The 23,474-nt window shown below is 40.7% G+C and overlaps 1 protein-coding gene across 1 annotated transcript in view; it reads left to right on the forward strand.

Annotated features, from left to right (window-relative positions):
- The window catches only part of zgc:153039 (uncharacterized protein LOC767698 homolog), a 107,446-nt gene that overhangs the window by 76,335 nt on the left and 7,637 nt on the right, over window positions 1–23,474 (forward strand). Inside the window, exons 10-11 of the mRNA XM_060834766.1 lie at window positions 8,915–9,107; window positions 18,170–18,344. Of these exons, the coding sequence (XP_060690749.1) occupies window positions 8,915–9,107; window positions 18,170–18,344 (368 nt within the window). The remainder of the gene's footprint in view (window positions 1–8,914; window positions 9,108–18,169; window positions 18,345–23,474) is intronic.

Here is a 23,474-nt window from a genome sequence, read left to right on the forward strand (position 1 = left end):
TTCTCTTGCTCTCGTCTCCCTCACCCCTCTCAAAAATAGAGCTGTGTGACCCCTGGGGTTATTTGCTCCTTTGATTTTTTTTAAATTATGTGGACTTGATCAGCATTGCTCCTGGACAGAAATTCACATTTGTGCTGCAGCTAAGAGATATTTGCTAAGAGAAGTTACTGCTAATTTACCACCTTCACTTGAAGATGACTGGTCGACGTGGACAGGTTAGACCAAAGGGCCTGTTTCAATTCTGTACATCACTCTGACTGACCTCCAAGAATCACAACCATCTTCTATATGTCAGGTATGACTCCAACCAGCAAAGTTTGCCCCCACCCCCGATACCCAGTGATTCCAGTTTTGTGAAGGCTCCTTAGTGCCACATTTGGGTCACGTATGACCTTGATGTCAATGGGAAGTCACCCTTAGCACAGTTCTAGAGTTCAGCACTTTTGTCCATGTTTGAACCTATGCTGTAATGAGGTCTGGAGCTCAGTGAAAATGAGCAGGTATTGTTAAGCAAATGTTGCTTGAAAACACTGCTGATGACACCTTCCATCACTCTCCCTTTGCTGGTGATCAGTAGTAAACTGATAGTGAAGTAATTGGTTGGGTTGGATTTGTTCTGTTTTTGTGTACAGGACATACCTGGACAATGTTTTCATCATTGTATCTGTACTAGAACAGCATGGCTAGGGATGAAGCAAGTTTTGAAGCACAAGTCTGCAATGCTATTGCTAGAATGTGGTTAAGTGCCCATAGTCTTGGTGATCTCATAGAATAGAACCATAGAAACCCTACAGTGTGGAAACCGGCAGTTTGGCCCATCGACCCTCTGAGGAGCATTGCACCCAGACCCACTCCCCTAACCTATCCCTGTAATCCTGCAGTTCCCATGGCTAATCATACCCTACACATTCCTGGACACTATGTGGGCAATTTAGTATGGCCAGTCCACCTAACCTGCATATCTTTGGACTATGGGAGGAAACCAGAGCACCTGGAGGAAACCCTGACAGGTACTGGGAAAATGGCAATTGTCTTGTGTGGTGTTTGGAGAGAGTGTGAAATGGAACCGGAGTCTACATGTCATGGAGCAGGAAAGATAGATAGAAAGTAACATCAATTCTGTCACAAACACTGGTGACATCCAGCTCTGTTCATCACCACCTCCATTAACTCCTGTATTCTTTTAATTAGTATACTACATTTGTTCAACATCTAAACTTGTCTGCAGTTCTGCCCCTCCTTTAAGACCTACCTTAAATCTAAACTTTGACCAAATGTCATAGTATTAAAACATGAATGATAGTGTTTGATAAGCATCCAAATGCTGAGACCATTGATGTTCGTCATTTACATAAACATCTTGAATTCTGGACTCAGAAGAACAGTTGCAAGTTTTGCAGGTGGCACTAAATTAGAAGATCTGGTTTAAATGGTGACAGTTTGCTATTAAATAACAACACATTACAGTATTTGCAGAATAGGTGAGAATTAGCAAATAAATGTTAATATGGGTGAGTGTGAGGTAACACATTTTGGTAGGAGAGTTAAGGAGACCATACAATCATTGGAATGTGAGTATCTAAATGGCGTCAATGAGCAGAGGACCTGGTGGTACAGACAAACAGATCACAAAAAGTAGGAGTGCAGGTTAATATAGCCATTTCAATAAAAGAAACCAAAGCATGTTAAAATTGTATAAATCCCTGGAAATCATGCTGTGCTATACATAGTTTAGGAATGTATATTATGAAGGAGAATTAAAGGTCCAAGCAGAGAAATGAAAAAAAATGCAAGTATGATACCAGAACAGAGGGGCTGTTCCAGCAGGAAGGATTGAACAGGCTGAAGTTACTTTGCTCTGAGCAGAGAAGACTTGGAACATTTTACTGTGTTAATAGTGTACCTGTAAATTGTTGTGTGACCGGATAAAGATGTTTAAGATTACGGAAGTTTTTATGGAACAGCAATAGAAAATATTTCAACATTAGGCTTGAACCAGATGGCCATTCATAGCAGTTCCAACAAAATTTTGTGGCAATCTCTCATCCGGAGAGTAGTTACACTGTGAAATAATTAATCACAAGAAAGTGACTAGTTATGGATACATTTTAGGGAAATGAGATTAGCACAGGAGCGTGAAAGGAATTAAAAGTATGTCAATGGTTTTAAATGAAGGAGGGGGAGGGAAGTCTTGTGTCAACCATATACTGAAATAGACCGCCTGAACTGATGACCGTGTTTCTTTGCTGTCAATCCTGTGTAAAATGATGCGTTGATAATTATGATATAGAGGTACCAGTGGTCAAGCAATGTAGTGTTTTCCACAGAAAAAAATTAATTGATCAGAAATAATAATTGCAGTGCTACTTTAGGTTTATGGATATGAAAGATATGAAGGGATCTGAACGTAGGTCAGGAAAATACCATTTGCGGTCGAAGGTTAGCCCTTGTCTATTTGAGTGGTTTGCCAGACTCAAGGGGACAGATGACCTATTTCTGCTTCTATTTCCTATGTTCTCATCTTCAGTAGAAGCTAGTCACTCCAGATGTGATTTAAAAATCCATTGGGCATGTTGCAGCAACAGTACTGATTATGCTGCTTGTATAACTTTGTAATACAAGTAATAGAACTTGTGCAAGTCATAACTTGATTCATTTTGGATCCTTTGGATGTATAAGCCAGGGAGAGTTAGGTTTTGCAATTCCTTAAAGTTATGCCATTCGATTTTTTTTTTCCCTTAAGTTGGGTGTTAGAAGATCAAAATGTTCACACAAAATCAGTGCATGTGTTTTAGTATCACTTGGTCAGCTACTCGAGCAGTAGAGTGAACTGCACTTCAGAATTTTGCAGGTCCAAAAAGAAATTGTTCCTCTGGTCCTCATGAAAGTAGTTTGAGCAGGAGCTGGAAAAGCCGATTGAAAGACAGATGGTAAACAGTGCTGTCCCTTCTGTACACACTGTGCTCATTCAAACTAGAGAAATAAAAAGAGTGTATTGTAGCATTGTTTCATAAGCTCACTTTTAGCAGATATTATGACACACAACATCTTTTTGACTGATTGTTAGATTAGGCTCATGGCTTTGCATGATAAGCCTGAAATAAAATTATTCCAAATCAACTGGAATAAACATGTAGCATTTTCGACTAGAAGCTTACAATGGGAGACAGGAAGGAAGTAAGAGAGATGAGTGATTGTGTTTTTGTAAACAAAATAATAAACACTTGGCTTAACATATTGAAGTCTCAAGTGGTTTTGTTTCAGTAAATGCTGAAGAATCCAGGCATTCTCCAATGTTCTAGTGGATGCAAAACAATGCAGCAGAGTTATTGCAACTTTTTGAAATAAATCAATGCCTTTAGTGTACCAAAGCTGTACCCATTGAATGCACACGTAAATTAAATGTAAATTTAATTTTCCACTTGTCGCACATATGTAGCATGGACACCAAAAATATCACGCTTTGGTGACACTTTAATGGTGAGTGACCTTATTTCGCCTTAGCCCAGCACCTTTCATAGCCTATAAAAATAAGAACTGAGCAGCTAGCAACTTTAAGTGGCTTTCTAAATAATTGTTTTTGACCCAGGTAAGGGTAACATCCTCAAGGAACACATCATCTGCAAATAACTGTTAGTTGTTACAGTTCGAATGCACTAAGCATCTTTTAAGGAACTAGCCACTATAAAGGTTATAATAAAAGTACCATAAATGATAAAGCAACTTTGTGTGGAAAAGTACCTCGGAGATTTTTCAGCTTTCATTTTTACTGCAATTTTCTCGGCTGGATGCTTTGATTATGGCAAGTAGATTGTAAGATAATGGCATCAAGTGAGATTGCATTTCAAGCCTGCTCTTGATGCTGTGCTGTGCTGTACAGTGGGGGAGAAAACAGGGACTGACTGGATAGAAATTTGAAAAGAAATATCTTTATTTTGAACTGATTAGTGACCATTTTAAAAAAAATTAATTTCAGGTTTATAGCATAAACTATTAAAATGATGCTGCAGTGACAAAATCAAATTATTTTCTTTATTTATCAACACTACCCCAACATTAGTTGGTATTTGTGTTGAAAATACAGAACTGCATTGCTTAATTTCCCAGTAAACTGTTATCTTTGACTTTTTATTTTGAAAGCATCATGTAAATAACACAGTTGAAAGCTCCATGAATTCCTTGAAATGTGTATCATTGCTACACTACAGTTTTTACACAACTGTGCTATAAAGCAAAATTTATTGGAATATCATCTCAGTGGTGGTTTTATTATTGCATTGTTAGCATTGATGCTAACAACTACAATTTAAATTCACCAGACTTCTTCAACTGAAAGATACAATCTGATTTTTTTTTCCTTTAATCAGGTCTTAATGACTGCTGCTAGTTGTCTTAAATCCAAAAGATATGCTGAATCAGCACTTTTACAATTCCCTACCATGATGTAAGCATACAGATGTGGCAAATGCAGAGGTGTCAAGATGACTACATGTTAGTCAAATTATATAGGCCTGTTTGCATTTGCTTACTATCTTGAACCACTTTACAGTATGTTCATAGGCAAACTTTCTGCACTGCTAGGGCAATTAATGTGCACTTGGTTCTCTGTCCTAAGCTCTAACCTACAAAAGAAATATCTGATAATATTTCGATCAACAATGACTATTAGTGATCACCACGCTTTAGTTCTTGGCTAACCGATGTCATCTGCATGTGAGAGGAATGTAATCTGAACTCTGAAACAATATCCTGAACAACATTCATCTGTTGAGGTAAACCCATGCACATTACAATTTATTTAAAATAACACAGAGGTGTGTCTGTCCGTTGACTGTAAAATAGCTGTGATTAAATTCTCAAAGCATATTTTTTCACTATATGTCTTCAAGAATATTTAGATTAGATTAGATTACTTAGTGTGGAAACAGGCCCTTCGGCCCAACAAGTCCATACCGACCCGCCGAAGCGCAACCCACCCAGACCCATTCCCCTACATTTAACAATCTAAGATTGGAGGATGAGGGAGTTAGATTAGATTTAGTTTGGTAGTTTCTTAGAGTGGAACTGGAAGGTGGAATCCTCCTGAGAAAAATTATTGCCCCTTCCAAAGACATTGGGCTGACCATTAAAAACCAAACCTGCCCTTCCTTCTGACCTCCTTTTCTCACCAATTCTATTTCACCCTTGTTCGCCTGGGTCTCCTGCCAACTCTAGGTTTCCCCCTGTGTGCTTAACTGGCAACAACAACCACTCTCATCATGCTGAAAACAACAAATGCTGGAGATCAGTGTGGATCAGGCAGCATCCATGAAGAGAGAGCAAGCTAATGTTTTGAATCTAGATACTCTACATCAGATCTATCTAGACTTGAAATGTAGTTTGCTTTTACTCCATGCCTGACCTGCTGAGATTTCCAACATTTTTTGTCTTCAATACAGATTCCAGCATCTGAAGTAATTTGCTCCTGCTCCCATTGTGCTGTCTTTTAATGGTAAGCTGCTGGATTGTCAGCCAGTCCCAGATTTCTTCTCTGAGCCCTGAATCCTGGGGAAGAGCCAACACTGTCCAGCCATGTCTGATTGGCATTTAGTCCTGTCAGGCCATTCCCTTGACCAGTTTCTCACTGTTCTACAGCAATGGACTGACCCTACATTGATGACATTAAGGCCTGCCTGAAGTTTCCAATTACCACATGTTTTACCTCAGTCCTGTATATAACCTAATGTTCTATGTCCATTAGCATTGAGTACTTTGGGTAGCTTTAAATGTGGGCCATTACCTTTATTTCCCATTATTATTTTTAATTCCTTTCTTCCTTCCACTCCCTCCTCGCTTTTTCCTTCACTTGACAATGCAATCATTAATCTTTCCCATCTCTAGAATCTTCGTCTAACTAATCCTTATTCATGTACATCAACTCTGAGCCTTTTCATCTATAATGATGTTGTTATAGTGTAAAATCTTGCTTTGAGCCATACATGGCTACCTTTTGGACAATTGTGGTATCCAGGATGCTTCCTTAGTATCAATAATCCCAGCTGCCTCATCTTCTTTACTCCTGAGTTTCTAAAATATCAAGATATAATTCTTATCTTTGTGTTTAGATCCATTCATAAACTCATTTGCTATTTCTATTATCTCCTCTGACCTGCAATTGCTCCCCATCAAAACTCTCCATTCGTCTAGCTTATGCTTCTTGTACATTTTACACCTTTTCTCTCTGCTACTTCCTACTGTCCCAATGCCACCCCTCCTGTGCTTTTTGCTGTACTATTGCCAACAGTACTTTTCAGCTTTGGATCTCTCTCCCTTAAGCCTGTCCAACTATCTTTCAGTAATTTTCCGGGCATCATTTAAACTCACATCTTTGCCCAAATATTTGATCACAATCTCTAGTACCTTCTACTTGAGGAGCAATAACAGGAACTTAACAGTTTTCAAAATTTGCTAAATGAACAAATAGTGGCTAATTTCCTGAAACTTTGTGGACAGCCTTTCTCTGCTGAAGGTCTTAATGTATTTGTAAATTGTGGTGATGGATAGATTTTGTAACATTTGTTAGGACTTTGCATTTCAAGTTGTTATTTTGTTGACTTTTTTTTCCCAGGATAAACTACAAATGTGCAATTTCTGTGTCGTTGATGAAGAACCAGCCTCTTAACTTTTGTTCTCATTATTTACACTTATTGCTGTGCTGCATTTTCGGTGTTGCAAACAACGTCTTTGGTTTTATTGATTTTTTTTTTAGTACAAGGATTTGACTTGAAACAGAAATTCCTTTGCTATATCACATTCCGAAAGATAGATGTGCAAACAACTTCAAATGGAGTCCTAGAGATACGGACGTTTTGGTTCAACTTGTCCAGGTCAACCAGATATCTTAATCTGATCCATTTGACAGCCCATATTCGGCCCATATCTCTCTCAACCCTTCCTATTTCATATACCCATTCAGATGCTTTATAAATGTAATTGTACCAGTGAATAACATGCAGTATTTTTGTGAAGTTGACTTGAGCTCATCTTGGGGACGTATTCATTTATACCTTTAATTGTTGTTTTGTAAATTTATTCCAAGGGATATAGATAATAAAATGGTAAATGTTGAAAATCATTAACATTAACCAATAGACATAAGGGAGACTGTACATGCCATAATTCTAACCTTTCTGATTCTTAAGTAAATCTGTACTTATTCCTTTTTTAACATTTTCAATTCTGCTGGTATCTATCCTTGTGCATCCTGTTCCTGTTAGTTCAAAGCCTGGATAATTTTAGAATTATCCAGTCATTTGAATTAAGCAATTTAAATCAAAAAAGCACTGTAGGCTTTTTATGCCGAAAGGAATTCAAAATAATAGATAGTTCAACTGAAATGACTTTGAATTAAAGGATTAGACTGGCTTGCTATTGCATTTGAAGTCAACCAATTACCATTTTATTCTAACAATATGAGATAAATTATTTGCTTCCAAAATAAAACGATGTTGAAAGTAAAAGCAGTCATTTTTTTAACAAGTTGAGTAAGACTGTCCTCTTGTATTTGCAAGTTACATCCCAGTCTGTATGATTTGGGTGCTCACTAACTTCAGTCGGTTAGCTCAGTTGGCTGAACAGCTGGTTTGTGTAGAATAATGGCAATAGAGTGGATTCAGTTCTTGTATAGGCTGGGATTACCATGAAGGATTCTCCTTAAACTCTCCCCTTGCCTGAGGTATGGTGACCATCATGTTAAACCACCACCAGTGACCCCCTCTAATGAAAGAATAGCCTTCTGGTCCTTCATGATAATGGTGACTTTAGTGTACCTTTTTAATTTTAAAAGCCAAGTCAATTATAATTATGGGCTGAGTTGAGGGAACCAACCTAAAAGTTTATTAATCTGAATTGGATACAAGGTCCATTCTAGATATTAATATGTTTCCACAAGTTAGCAGAATTTATGAAATCTATTTGAAGTACAAAAGAAATAAGATGCAATAGAAGCAGTGATTTTTCAATCAATCCTCTTTGGCATACCAGTTTCTTTTTCCAGCTGACAAGACACATGTCTAGTGCTCTCTTTTGTTGATTTAAGGTTGCCCTTCTGTCAACTTCTCTTCTATGAACCACTGCTTATTAACCCTGGTTAGCCACTACTCTGGTCAAAGGGATCCTGAACTCTAACAGACACACATGGCCAATCTTAGACTGACTGGGTCACGTGCACCCAATTTATGATTGATTTGTTTGAAGTGCTGACCACTATATTTCTGATTTATTACTTCAAATACCAATTGAATCCTCTCTTTGACAGCCAGTCCCTTGTAGCTTGCTAACTCAATAGATTCTTGTCTAAACAATGTTACCCCAGTAGAACAACTTGTGCTTCTGCTTAATTATGAGGTGTCACCCCTTAGGGATTTGATATTATTGCAACCATCTTCACTGAAACCTAGAGGTGTTCTCAAAAATCTAAACACATCTTTTTGTTAAGAACCATGTTTGACTCTAGAATAACCACTAATGTCTAAGTATATTAACTAAAGTTGCTTTCAATGTACCATATTGGCTCACTTGCTTAATCAAATCTAAATTACCAACAATTGGAAAAATAACTGCACTCCATAGGATGGTAACCTGCCTGCAACTAATGCAAAGATATTTCTGAAAAACATAATCGGTTCTTCATTCCTAGGATGAAGTAGTTAACCTCCATTCTCTTTCCTAATGATACCAACCTAAGGTTTGTAATATGGTTGGAGTAACAGTGGAGAATGTGACATCCAACATTCTAAGAACAGCTAATTCTTGCTCCAATCCAAATGTCATGAAGCATCCCTTCATTCATTATGAATTTAACTTGTGAGCCACAAGACAAAGGGTGATCTTTAGCAAGCATATTACTATTCAAATGTATTTCTCCTATTTTTAGGCCAACCTTTCGCTACTTCACCTGGCATACTTGTGTGTTAGGCATCATTGGCTGTGGGATTATGATGTTCCTGATTAGCCCAATATATGCGTCATGCAGTGTTGCATTCATGCTGATACTGTTGCTGGTTCTTCACTATGTATCACCTTCAAGCAGCTGGGGTTACATCAGCCAAGCTCTGATCTTCCACCAGGTACTGTAGAACATCAGGAAACTGTTCCAAAATGGTGATCATTGTGTTTGAAACATCTGTTAAATTGTTCTTTTGGAAGGTCGCTGACCTGAGGCATTAAGAGTTCCTTCATTGATGTGAAGGGAGTACCTGCGGAGTACTTTCAGGATTTTGTCTTTTATTTCAGATTTTCAGATCTTCAAAATTTTGCTATTTGTTTTAACAGATTCGTTAATGAGCCATCACCATAGCAACAATAGCTGTGATCAAATTCATTATTCATAGCGTTAACTGTAAAACACAGTCTAATGTAAACCTCTTAAAATTTGCAGCACTGTGAAGATACAATTTTTGCTCCTTACACAATCAATAATGGTTCAGAAAGCTGCTGGATTCATACCAAATTTGTAGGTATAAGAGTTTGACATTAAACTCTTATGTTGTTACCCACATTACTTTACAGTTCCTCAGAACAATGTCAGTGCAAATTAATTTGATACTGACCTTGTTGTTCCCTTGGTTTTTAAATCAGCTCGGACATGAAGGATGAAAAAAAAATTGACAAGTCCATAAGAATTCATTCTTTTTATATTCTACCTCCAACCTAATATTCAATGCTAGTTTGAATGCCCATATGGTCTATGCCTAAACACTTTTTTAAAAAAAAAAGATATGTCCTGGAAATGTTTGTAACACTTTATTACACAAAGCGTTTTTGTGACAATTAATAACTTTTACAGCAAGAATAATTTATTATTGAAGACAAGATTAATTTATCAAACTTTCTGTTATTGATGAAGCTGAGAACTACAGTGATTGTAATGAGGTTAGCCAGGTGGACCTCACTGAATGTGAGCGCTCTGATTGGGGCTGTTAATTTGGTCCAGTCAGGGAGCCCTGGCTGACAGATAAAAACTAGAGTGTGAGACACCGTGTCCAGTCTGAGAGATGGCTCTGAGGGAGCTGGATCAGTGTCAAGGACTTTCCACATGTAAATAAAGGGTAACTTGGTGACAGGAGTTACTTTAGTGGTGACGAGAGTAAAGCTTCTGAAGAAAATTGTTTGCAACAGATGCCTTTGAGTTGAAGTAAGCATTTCTGGAATTGTGTTGTTATTTGGGAAGCTTGACTCACTCAATTCTGCAATCACAAACTGGGCCCAGTATGTGGAAAGAATGTGTAATTTATCTCAACAAATGCCATTGAGGTAGATGAAAATTAACGAGTAATTCTCCTGACAGCTTATGGACCTGCAGCTTTTTCAGGTATTAGGGGCCTAACTGTCCCTGAAGCACCAGATACTAAAACTTTTGAAGAGTTGACGGATTTAGTTCAGGAATGTTATGATGTCAAGTCTCCTGTAATTCTGAAATGCTGTGTGTTTTACTCGGCATTTTGATAACCAGAAGAATCCATACCAGGATTTTTGACTAAGTAAAGATGACTGGCAGAGGAATGTGACTTTGGTTTAACCCTTAATGAGATGCTGAGAGACCATTTGGTATGTGGGATAGATCATGTAACTATGCAAAAACACCTAGTAGCTGAAGCCCAACTGGCTTTATCATTGGAAAATGTGGCAAGTAGAGCCTGTGAGATGCTGGGTATTCTGATGGAAGTGGACACCCTCACCACTTTGATGGAGGTATTTGCATAGCCTCATTCAGGGCATTTCCTGAACAGAGAGACTCTAGGTCAGTCCACAGCAAAACCTTGAAACAAAGCCGAGCTTCGGTCAAATATATAAAATTCTCTTCAGGATCTGGGCTGGCAAGCTGTTGTCGTTGCTGCCGGTATATGGTCTCAAGACAGCAAAAGAGTCCCATCAGACCTAAATTAAGGAAGGTAACTTATAGATTGGTATCCAGAAGAGTGCACACCCTGGAAAGTCCACCTACATTTGGCTGAGAACAGTTAAATTACTTAGCAATGTTCAAATCATAACTAATCAAAATAAACATCTGGTTAAATGGTCACCTGGTTCTAATGGAAATCAATTCCAGTATTGGCTTTTTGAGTGATTGCAGAACCAGTCTTTAACAAAATTTGCTCTGGACTCCAACCCTTTAGTTTGTGCAAGACCTCGGCTCGACTGAGAACTTACACCAGGGAACTTTTACAGGTTAAGGGTCCAACTTCAGTTCCAGTGTGTTATGAGAAGCCGCAGGTTCAGTTCCTCCGTTCGTAGTAATAGGTTTGGGCTCAAGCTTGATGGGGTCAAATTAGTTGAGAAAGATTCACCAAGATTGGCTCAGCACTTTTTGATTAGAAAATGGCTGCCTGAGTGAAATCCGAATTAAATACCTGCAAGTTTTTCAGGAAGATCTAGGGAATGTCAGTGGAGCCAAGACCACCTTGTATGTTGACCAGGAAGCAATTCCATGATTCTGCAAGGCTTGCCCAGTGCCATTTCCCTTACGAGCAAAAGTAAAGGCAGAAATCAGAAGGCTAGAAAGAGAAAGAATCGTCAAACAGTCCAGTCTGCAGAATAGACAGCACCAAATATACCAATTATGAAGCCTGATGGGTTGGTTCGCCTGTGTGGCGATATTAAACAAACAGTGAACCGTTGTTTTTTGGCAACTGGATAACTACCAAGTTCCTCACATAGAGGGTTTATACCCAAAGCTGATAGGGGTGCTATCCTTCGAAGCTGAACATGAGCCATGCATATTTGCAATTGTGGTCAGATGAGGATTCCCAGAAGTATGTTGCAATGAATATCCATAAAGATTTGTACCAATATCCCACACTGCAGTATGGGATATCATCAGCCTGTGCAATCTTTTCAGTGGATGGTGAGGAACATTTTACAAGGTCTGCTCCAGGTCACCATTTATTCAGATGACATTCTAATAAGGGGGAAGGCCAATAAAGAGCACTTGGAGAGGTTGGACATAGTCCATAGATTTTTCTCCCAGGTGGGCATATGCCTTAGAAAGGAAAACTATATGTTCCAGGCACCCCAAGCAACTAACTTGGATTGCAAGATTGACAAAACCTAGTTATATCCATTGGAAGAGTGAGGGTAATTAAAAGTGCCCTGGTTCCCTCGACGGTACTGGAACTTATGTCTTTTCGTGTGCTAATGAATTATAATGGGAAGTTTACACATTATCTGACCTCCATCCTCATACCTTTGCAGCAACTCTTTTTTTAAAAAAAAGCGCCAGCCTTGGAAATAATCATGAAGCCAAGCAATGGCTTTCAAGGAAATGCAGGAACAGCTATCAACCTCTAAGGTGTTGAACTGAATTGAATTTATTGTCACGTGTACTGAGGCACAGTGAAAAGCTTTGTCTTGTGAGTAATACAGGCAGATCACAGAATTAAGTAGCATAGATAAGTAAATAATGGGTAAACAGCAGCAAAAACAAAAAGAGGTACAAGTGAATGCGAAGAGTTTGAGAGTAACAATAGTAGGATAGAAACTGTTACAAAAACAGCTGGTGCATGTGTTCAGGCTTCTGTACCTTCTCCCCGATGGTAGAGGTTGTAGAAAAACATTGCCAGATTGGGATGGATCTTTGAGAATGCTGGCAGCATTTCCTTGATAGCGGGCCTGGTAAATGGATTCTATAGATGGGAGGTTGGCCTTTGTGACTGTCTGGGCCAAGTTCACCACTCTTTGTAACCGTCTCTGATTTTAAATGGTACAGTTGCCCTACCAGGTAGTGATACATCCAGACAGAATGCCCTCGATGGTGCATCATGCCAATCATGCCAAATTTCCTCAGGCTTCCTGAGGAAGAAGAGACGTTCTTGGGCCTTTGTAACCAGTGCATCCACATGAAGAGTCCAAGAAAGCTTGTTGTGGATGACCACTCCACTTGTTTCACCTCAGTGCTGTTAATGTGTCGGGGAACATGAGTAACATCCGGCCGAAAGTCAGTAATGAGGTCCTCAGTTTTGCTGGCATCGAGAGCTAGGTTATTCTCGACGCACCATTTTTCTAGGACTTCCACATCTTGTCTGTAGTCTGTTTCGTCGCCATCTGAGATTTGACCGACTATGGTGGTGTCATCAGCAAACTTGGAAATGGCATTTGTCTGGTATTTGGCGACACAGTCATGGGTATACAGTGAGTACAGTAGGGGGCTGAGTACGCACTTCTGGGGCGCTCCAGTGTTGGATGTTAGTGAGGATGAAAAATTGTCCCCAATCTGATTGTGGCCTGTGGGTCAGGAAACTGAGGATCCATTTGCAGAGAGTGGGACTTAGTCCAAGATCACTAAGTTTAGTAATCGGTCTCAAGGGGAGAATAGTGTTGAAAGCTGAACTGTAGTCCATGAGTAGAATTTTTACATAGCTGTTCTTGGTGTCAAGATGTTCTAGGGAGGAGTGAAGGGCAAGTGATATGGCATCCGGCATGGATCTGTCGGTCCGATAGGCAAATTGGAGTGGGTCAAGAGAGTTAACTAATGCCATGACCAACCGTTCAAATCACTTCATGACCACCAAAGTTAGGGACACTGGGCTGTAGTCATTGAGACATGCTGCATGAGCTGCCTTAGGCAGAGGAATGCTGTTGGCCCTCTTGAAACAGGCAGGGACAGTGGCCTGCTGCAGGGAGAGGTCGAAGATGTCCGAGAAGACCTCTGCCAGTTGATCTGTGCATGTGAGTGCATGGCCTCGTGCTCCATCTGGTCCCATCGCTTTGCTTGGATTCACATGAAGGAAAACTGATCTGACCTTTGATGCAGTGACTGTTGGAATAGGTTTGTCAGGACTTGTTGGAATACATGTTACCTCTCCACTGAAATTCTGCTCAAAGCGAGCAAAGAAGGAGTTGAGACAATCTGGGAGCGATATTTCATCGTCTGCTATCTTGCACTGTCTCTTTCTAGAACCTGTGATGTCATTCAGTCCTTACCATAGTCGCCAGGTGTCTGGATCTCTAGTTTAGATCAGTATTGGTCCTTAGCTGTCTTCATGGCTCTGTGAAGGTCTTACTTGGATTCCTTATATTTGAGTGGGTCTCCTGATCTGAAGGCTTCATTCCTGGTTTTTAGCAGGTTCTGTATGTCCTAATTCATCCAGAGTTTCCTGTTGGGGAACACCCAGCTTGACGTCCTCAGTATGCAGTCTTCCACGCATTTGCTGATCAAGTCTGTGACGTGGTGGTGTACTCATCTAAGTTACCTGCGGACTGTTTGAACATGGCCCAATCAGCCGATTCCAGATAGCACTGGAGTTGATCGTCTGCCTCCTCTGACCAGCACTGGACCTATATCCGCGAGGGGGTCTCCTGCTTGACCTTCTGCCTGTAAGCCGGGAGAAGAAACGCTGCATTGGGGTTGGTTTCCCCAAAATAAGGACGGAGGATGGAGCTGCAGCATCTTTCACAGTGGTGTAGCAGTGGTCTAAAATGTTCGGGCCCCTGATGGGGCAGGTAATGTTCTGGTGATACTTGGGCAACACCTTCCTTAGATTGGTCACCCTATGATCCCAAGTGAGATCTGGTATTGATGTACAATGCCTTCCCCATATGGCAACAAGGTAGTATTAGCTCCTAGTGGCCCAATGGAGAGGAATGCCCAATAGTGTATGCTATGGCTAATGCAGAGTGAAAGTACAGAAAGAGAAAGAAGGTTTGGCAGTCATATTTGGAGTCAGGAAGTTCCACCAACACGGGCATAAATTTGTCATCATTATGGACCACAAATCCCTGCTAGATATAATTAAAGAGGTCAAGGCAGTGCCACCCATAGCTTTAGACCACATTCAGTGATGGGCTCTAATACTAAGTGCATACAATTACAGGTTAGAACACTGTCAGAGAGGCCAAGTAGCAAATGTGAATGCATTGAGCCGCCACCTGCTGGCAAATACACCACTGGTGGTATTGCCAATGGATGAGTCCGTAATGGTTTTAAATTTTCTGTCACAGCTGATAATATTAGACTTTGGACACAGAAAGATCTGGTCCTGACAAAACCGAAACAGCTTGGGGTGATGGAGAAACTAAAGAGCCATCACAACCAGAATTGAAATCTTTTTGGACCCAGAGAGACCAGATCATGATGGCATATTATTATGGGGGGGCTAGAGTGATTGTCCCAAGGAGAGGTGGCTGCCCAATACTGGCTGAACTCCACCAGGGTCGAAGAGTGTGGTGCTGGGAATGCACAGCCGGTTAGGTAGCATCCAAGGAGCAGGAGATTCGATGTTTCGAGCATGAGCCCTTCATCAGGAATGTTTTCATCGATTCTCCTGCTCCTCAGACGCGGCCTGACTGGCTGTGCTCTTCCAGCACCCCACACTCAACTCCGATCTCCAGCATCTGCAGTCCTCACTTTCTCCTCCCTGACTTCCACCAGGGCCTTCTGGAGGCTTCCAAAATGAAGATGTTAGTGAAATGTCATGTCTTGTGGCCAGGATTGAATACAGACATTGCCCCACCTGTGCAGCTATGTCCAGAGTGCCAAAAAGGACAAAAATTACCACCAGTGGCTCCCCCACGTTTGTCAGAATGGCCATGTAAACTCTGGCCTCAGTTATGTATCAACTGTGCACGTCCTTTCATGGGCTAATGTTCTTTAGTCATTGTGGATACCCATTCAAAGTGGCTGGACGTGCATAGAGTTCATTCACCAAACACTTGGACAATGACAGAAAAACTGTGTGCTTCTTTTGCGATACATGGACTCCTAGAGGTGTTGGTCACAGATAATGGGCCATCATTTACAAACCAAGAACTTGAGTATTTTCTAAAGTCGAATGGTATTCTACATATAAGGTCAGGTCCATACCATCCATTATCCGATGGTCTGGCAGAAAAAGCAGTCCAAATTGGAAGGCAGGCTTAAAACAAAAAGTGTACAGAATCACTAACTTATCAACTATCCTGCTTCCTATTTGATTATAGGACCACCTCTCATGCAACTACAAGGATAGCTCCAAAGTTGTTAATGGGGAAAAGGTTTTGCGTCAGGTTAAATCTGATTTCCCCAGACCTGGAGGGAGGTGGGGGCCATGATGGCAGTGAATCGGCATCAGGAAGGCCAGGGCAGGATACAAGACTCCTCGAAGCAAGAGAGACCGGACGAAGTTTGTTGTAGGAACCACAGGAATGGCCCAGCATGGGTAAGAGGTATGGTCAATGCAAGGACACTTCCAGTGACCTATAAAGTCTGCGTAGGAGCAACAGTCCTTCACAAGCACATGGAGCACACGAAAGCTGCAAACTGTGCAGGAACAAAACATGCCCAGCTCCTCGACAGCCTTTCCAACTGCTTCAGAACCGATGGGCTCCACCTCTGTCATAGCTCAGAGTCTGAGATGGACCCTGTGGATATCACCGCCTCAATGCCTTTGTCACTGAAAAAAAGAATGAATCTCTTCCAAGACTCTCCGGACAGAAGAGGCAAGCTACTGTGCATTACACACCGACCATATCAGAGGCAGAGTTGGAGAAACCTGACCTGGTGGTAAAATGTCCCAGCAGGTGCTACAAAAGAAAAAGAACCAGCCTGTGTCCTTGGATTGGGATGGGGGACAGGAGGGGTGTAGTGTTTGTGACAAGGTCAGTTAGGTGGACCTTTGTAGGATAGGAGTTCCTTGATTGGGCTGTTAATCTGGTCCAATAAGGGAGCCCTGTCTGACAGACACGAACAGGAGTGTTCAGACATCCTGTTCACTCTGAGAGCTGGCTCTGAGGGAGCTGGATCAGTGTCAAGGATTCTTCACGTGTAAATAAAGGGTGACTTGGTGACAGAATACCAGTCTATGTGGAGTTATTTCAGTAACAATATGAGCAGAAGCAAAAATGGTCATGTTGGTCTCATGCCAATAAACTCTGACTCACCTACGAGAAAAAAACAGGAGTGTTGCCTGGGTGTCTCTGGAGAAGGAGCATGCCGTATCCACCCTTGAGCTGTTCAGGGACAGGTTGGCACCACAGGGAGTGGAGTATATTATTTCCCTGTCCAATTCTACTTTGATTTAATCCCTTCCCTCCACTTTTTGATCACACAGCATTGCCCTTTGATGTGAAGGGCACTGCTTGTCACTGGCCACTTGGGTGTTTCCTTTCTTCCTGGTGGTGGAAATTGAATAAAGATTCATGCACCTTGTGTCTTTCACTGTGTCTCACACCTGCACACACACACACAGGTGCTGGGGGAAAATAAGCACTACCGCAGTTAGGCGGTAGTGTGGGGGAAAGAAAAAGAAAGAAAAGGAAGTACTGTCAGACTGTTCACTCTGAGCTGGCTCTGAGAGAGCTGGAATCAGTGGTGAAGGGCTCTCCTCTTTTGTGTCAGTGGAGGGGACTGACTCTGAGCTAGCTGGCCCATAGCCAGTGCACTGTGAGGAGGGGGAAGGAAGAATATGAGGAGGAGAGTTCTCTGAGCTTAGAGACATTTTGATTTCTGGTTTTCTTTTTGGTTGTTTGTTTGTTTTTGTGTTTCTCTATTTCTTTTACAAAAAAGAAGACAGGAGTGTCAGGCATCCTGTTTACTCTTAGAACTGGCTGTAAGAGAGTTGGATCAGGTCAAGGACTCTCCATGTACAAATAAAGGTGACTTGGTGACAGGATACTTGCTTCTGTGGAGTTATTTCAAGTACCTCTTTGCTTGAACACTTTAGGAAAGAAGTGTATTTCAGTATCATAGTAGTAGTAGGTTATTAGCACATATACTGTAGCTGTGAGATGAATAGGATTTGTAGTGATGTAGCTTTCAACAGGCTTTGTTATTGAATTAAAAATCCATTGTGTGCCAACTACGTTGGCAGTGTTACAATCAAATGCAAAGTAATGTTGCTCACCAGATAGGATTTAACTGAATTTTGACGCTGTCATGTGAATTCAGGATCTCTGAAGAATGAGATTCACATACACAGTACCACTGTAAGAATTTAGTAATATTACAAACTTAATTTTATAGATAAATACCTACATTTCATTATTTGAGAAATATGTAGTAATGCACTGGTAGATTCATCATTTCTAACTCCTTTACTTAGCACTTTACACTGAAGTTTTTTTTCCATCCAATACTAGTAAAGCAATAAGTTAGTATATGCAGTAATGAAATTAATCTTTTTCCATCAGAATCCTGTATCAATGCTTGTATTTGCAGGTTAGAAAGTATCTTCTGATGCTAGATGTTCGTAAAGATCATGTCAAATTCTGGCGCCCACAAATTCTGCTGATGGTAGCCAATCCCAGAACATGTACTCAATTGATAAGTTTCACAAATGACCTAAAGAAGAGTGGACTGTATGTGCTGGGTCATGTACAGAAAGGAAATTTGGGTAAGCAGTGTGTTTTTTTAAACTTCCTGTTTTGCTACATGTGAATCCTGAATTGTTACAGCCTTTAAAAGTTCTATTTTTTTTCTTAAACCTTTTTGCTTGTAAAGACAAAAGTTTCATAGAGCCATATGTTTGGACACCATTTCACCCACTGTGCCTTAACAGACATGTCTTTTGAAAGTTCCAGTTGAGTATCCTTTCCCTTTTTTTTCAGTCAGTGCGCTCCAGATCATCATAGCTCGCTGCATTAAAAACGTTATTCTAGGAGAACAATTCTCCAACTTATTTTGTCCAGTCATGTAAAACTGTCTTCTGTTTCTGCCTGCTTATTTACTCTATCATATTTCCTTATAACTTGCCACATCTATCTTAAATCGCTCCTGTCACCTTCTCTACTCCAAAAAGAATGATCTCACCTACTGTTGTCTGTTAACTTCTACTGGGAATGGAAAAATTATAAGATCATGTGATCTGTATTAGATGCAGAATAAAGTTATGTCTACTCTGTTTTGACTTTGTAGCTTAGGCCAACCAAGGTGACAAATAATCTGTACTTAATTTATGTGACATTTTCCATTTCTCAAACTTTTTGCCTTTTCTGAATATTCAGTAGAATTAATTTAATGTTATTTTACATTTCTTGGTTTAAGACAGTGATATGTCTCTATGCCATTATATCACTGAATTATTGTACTTCTCTCACTGTAATACATAAAATTATCCCATTCCGGGATGGAAGTTTCTGATCCACTCCATATTTTTCACTTAAATTCTAACATATTCTACAAAATGCCTTTAATAATGTTGATATATTCCTTACTAGCACACACTCTAATATATTTTACACTCCTTGCTGCAACATGTTCTATTATTCATGATGGAATCTGGTGAAAGTTCCCAAAAACGTTTTGACTTGTATTGGGTGTAATGATATAATTTACATTTGAGTGCTTAGATGACTAAACTCTTGCTTAATCCATTTTGCTGAAGCATTTTCCTTTATTGTTTGTCTGACGTTATGCAAATATATCAACATACACTTTTTATTTGTTTTCCATGCATACTATGCTAAACTTTTAACGTTTAGTTTAAACTGTATCTTAATTTATTGACATAAAGGAACAGCTTAATCATACACTCTAACAAGGTTATGCAGGTAGAAAGTGAGGACTTCAGATGCTAGAGATCAGCACTGAGATTGTGGTGCTAGAAATGCACAGCAGGTCAGGCAGCATCTGAGGAGTGGGAAAATTGATGTTTTGGGCATAAACCCTTCCTCATTCCTGATGGAATGAGGAAGGGTTTATGCCCAAAATGTCAATTTTCCCGCTCCTCAGATGCTACTTGACCTGCTGTGCTTTTCTAGCACCACACACACAAGGTTATGTTGTCCTCTGGCTTTTTTTTTCCCAGGGAGGTCATAAATGACACAGACTCCGAAAAGACTGGAGGTGAGGGGTTTTAGGGACAAATTGATAATAGCTAAGAGACTGCCTCAGGCAGAAGGCTTTCAAATTTACAAACACACTTGGACAATGAAAGGGGTGTGGACAGTTCTCCCAGCTCCAATTTTCTCTGGTTTGGGTTTTTTTAATCAGTAGTGTGAAGAAAGGCTGTTAGATCCAAAGAAGTGGGTCCCGGTTGGTACTCTCCCTCTGACCTCTATCCTATAAGAACTTGTGTTTGATTTTACCTATTGTGCCAAAGGTGTTTATGGGAATTGTTGCAAATATTTGGAAGAGTATCATTACGTTGTGATAGTCTGTTGGGTTTTCAGATAGGATACATTATTCGGAATTCTATTTTCTGTTGTTTGTTTTTCATTCAGTAATCATGTAAATAAATTCTGTTTTGTGTAAAACAAAGTGGTGACCAGCTGATTCTTTCTTGGAATTTCCATTTTGCTCGTTGTTTTAAACAGGTGTAAAGTTAGGATCTGGGCTATCTGAAATGTTTGAGGGGGCTGGCCTCATCCATAACATGAGATGCTGATGTTGGACTGGAGTGGACAAAGGTTAAAAGTCTCACAACACCAGCTTATAGTCCAACACCTTGTGACACCTTGTAAGCTGCTTTTTGCAAATCAAAATGTACTTTGGTCTTTTCACTTCCTTTATCAAAGTGCTACCATTTCCTTAAGAACTTGTAATTTATCAAACATGATTCATCTTTTGCAAATTCAGATTGGCTAACATTAACTAACTTACCTTTAGAAAAAATATTTATTTCTGACTCAATCTCTAGAGTCTAAATTGATTGGCCAGTAATTATTCAATTTACCACTTAGTCATAGAATCCCTACAGTGTGGAAACAGGCAATTAGGCCCAACAAATCGATACCGACCCTCTGAAGAGGAACCCACCCAGACACATTTGCCTACCCTAATACTCTGCATTGCTAACCACTGAGTCATTGTGCCACCCATGCAACATCTTCTCTGAAGATCTAAGACTTCTTTTATTCACTTGTGAGACATGAGCATTGCTGGCCTTTCCGTAGTTGCCCTTGAGAAGGTGTTGGTGAACTGTCTTCTTCAAGACTTGCAGTCTATGTACTGTAGATTGACCTGCAATGCTTTTAGGAAGAGAATTCCAGGATTTTGACCCAGCAACTGAATGGTGAATGGCTTGGAGGGGAACGTGCAGGTGGTGGTGTTCACATGTACCTGCAGTTCTGATCCTTTGAGATGGAAGTGGCCATGGGTTTAAATGGAAGGACCCTCTCTAATGATCTTTGGTTAATTTCTGCAGTGTGTCTTGTAGGTAGTACACATTACTGCAATTGAGTGTCGGTGGTGGAGGCTGTAGATCTGGTGCCAGTCAAGCAGGTTTCTTTGTCCTGGGTGGTGTCAAGCTTCTTGAGTTTTGTTGGAGCTGCACCCATCCGGGCAAGTGGGCAGTATTCCATCAAATTCCTGACTTGTGCCTTGATGGATGATGAACAGGATTTGGGGAGTCGGGGGAAGGTGAGTTTTTCGCTGCAATATTCCTAGCTTCTGACCTACTCTGGTAGCCACTGTGTTTATATGGCCAATCCGGTTGAATTTCTGGTCATGGTAACCCTGATTGTAGATAGTGGAGGATTCAGTTATGGTAAAACCATTCTATGTCATGTGGCAACATATATCACCTCTTATTGGAAACGGTTATAGTCTGGCATCTGTGTGACGCGAATGTTACTTGTCAGTTGTCAGCCCAGACCTGGGTTTGTCCAGATTTTATTGCATTTGCCCATGGATTGCTTCAATATCCGAGGAGTTGCCACAGTTGCTGAACATTGTGCAATTGTCTGCAAATATCCCCACTTCTGACTTTATGATAGAAGGAAGGTCATTGATGAAGAAGCTGAAGATGGTTGAGCCTAGGTCACTACCCTGAGGAACTCCTGCTGAGATGACTGACCTCGAACAAACACCTGTTGCAGCTGTACAGGACTTTGGTTAGGCTACTTTTGGAATATTGCATGCAATTCTGGTCTCCTTATTGGAAGGATGTTGTGAAACTTAAAAGGATTCAGAAAAGATTCACAAGGATGTTGCCAGAGTTGGAGGAGTTGAGCTATAGGGAGAGGTTGCATAAGCGGGCTCTTTTCCCTGGAGCATTGGAGGCTGACCTTATGGAGGTTTATACAATCATTAGAAGCATGGGTAAGATGAATAGACAAAGTCTTTTCCGTGCGGTGGGGGGGTCCAGAACTAGAGGTCATACGTTTAACTGTGAGAGGGCAAAGATATAAAAGAAACCAAAGGGGCAGCTTTTTCACACAGGGCAGTACGTGTATGGGATGAGCTGCCAGAGGAAGTGGTGAAGGATAGTACAATTGCAACATTTAAAAGGGGAGATGAATGGAAAGGGTTTTGAGGGATATGAGCCGGGTGCTGGCAGGTGGGACTGGATTGGATTGGGATATCTGGTCAGCATGGACGAGTTAGACCAAAGGGTCTGTTTCCGTGCTGTACATCTCTATGACTCTTAAGTGGAGAGTTTGCCCCTGCTACCCATTAATTCCAGTTTTCCTAGAGCTACTTGATGCTACACATGGTCAACTATGGCCTTGGTGTCAAGGGATGTCACTCTCACCTCACTTCTAGTATTCAGCTCTTTTGTCCATGTTTGAACTAAGGCTGTAATGAGGTCAGGAGCTGAGTGACCCTGGCGGAAATCAAACTCGGCATTGTTGATCAGGTTATTGTTCAACAGGTGGTGCTAGGGGTCATTTTACTCAGTTGGCTGGATGGTTGGTTTACGAAACAGTGTGATGCCAACAGTGAGAGTTCAATTCCTATCACTGGCTGAGGTTGCCATGAAGGATCCTCCTCAATCTCTCCCCTCACCTGAGATATGGTGGCCTTCAGGTTAAATCACCACCAGTCCTGTTTCTCTAATGAGAGAGCAGTCCAATGGTCTGGTGAGACCACGGCATAACAAGAGCTTTTTGATGGCACCTTCCATCACTGTAAGTGATTGGGAGTAGACTAATGGAGCAGTAATTAACTGGGTTAGATTTGATTTTTGTATACGGGTCTTACCTAAGCAATTTTCCACAATGTTGGGTGTATGCCAGTGTTGTCACTATACTGGAACAGCTTGGCTAGGGAAGCCAGTCTTCAGGACTATTGCTGAATGTTATCAGGCCCCATAGCCTTTGCAGTATCCAGTGTCTCCAACTGTTTCTTAATGTCATGTGCATTGAATTGAAAACTGACATCTGTAATTCTGAGGACCACTGGAGGAGGCGGAGATGAATTATGCACTTGGCACTTCTGGCTAAAAATTGCTATGAAAGCTTCAACCTTATCTTTTTTGCACTGATGCACTAGGCTCTTTCATCATTGAGGATGGGGATTGAAGGGCCCAATTGCATTTGAGATCCCTTAGTCTTCTGTATTACTTCAATATTTGAGGATGCTTTGTGGTTAGTCTGTTTTATTTATTATCTTTCATCAATATGCAAACATCTGCAACCGCCTTAAAGTTGTACTGAATTTTTTCAGTGCTGCTATTTTATCTATTCTTATTGACCATTGTTCTGCCTCATTTATTTTTATACCTCTTCGGACCAACTGTCATGTTTTTCAGTGAGTACAGAGGCAAAGAACTCATTTAGTATCCTGATCTTAGTACCTTATT

This window comes from Hemiscyllium ocellatum, chromosome 13 (genome assembly GCF_020745735.1).
Source record: "Hemiscyllium ocellatum isolate sHemOce1 chromosome 13, sHemOce1.pat.X.cur, whole genome shotgun sequence".
In the NCBI taxonomy this organism is placed as follows: Eukaryota; Metazoa; Chordata; class Chondrichthyes; order Orectolobiformes; family Hemiscylliidae; genus Hemiscyllium; species Hemiscyllium ocellatum.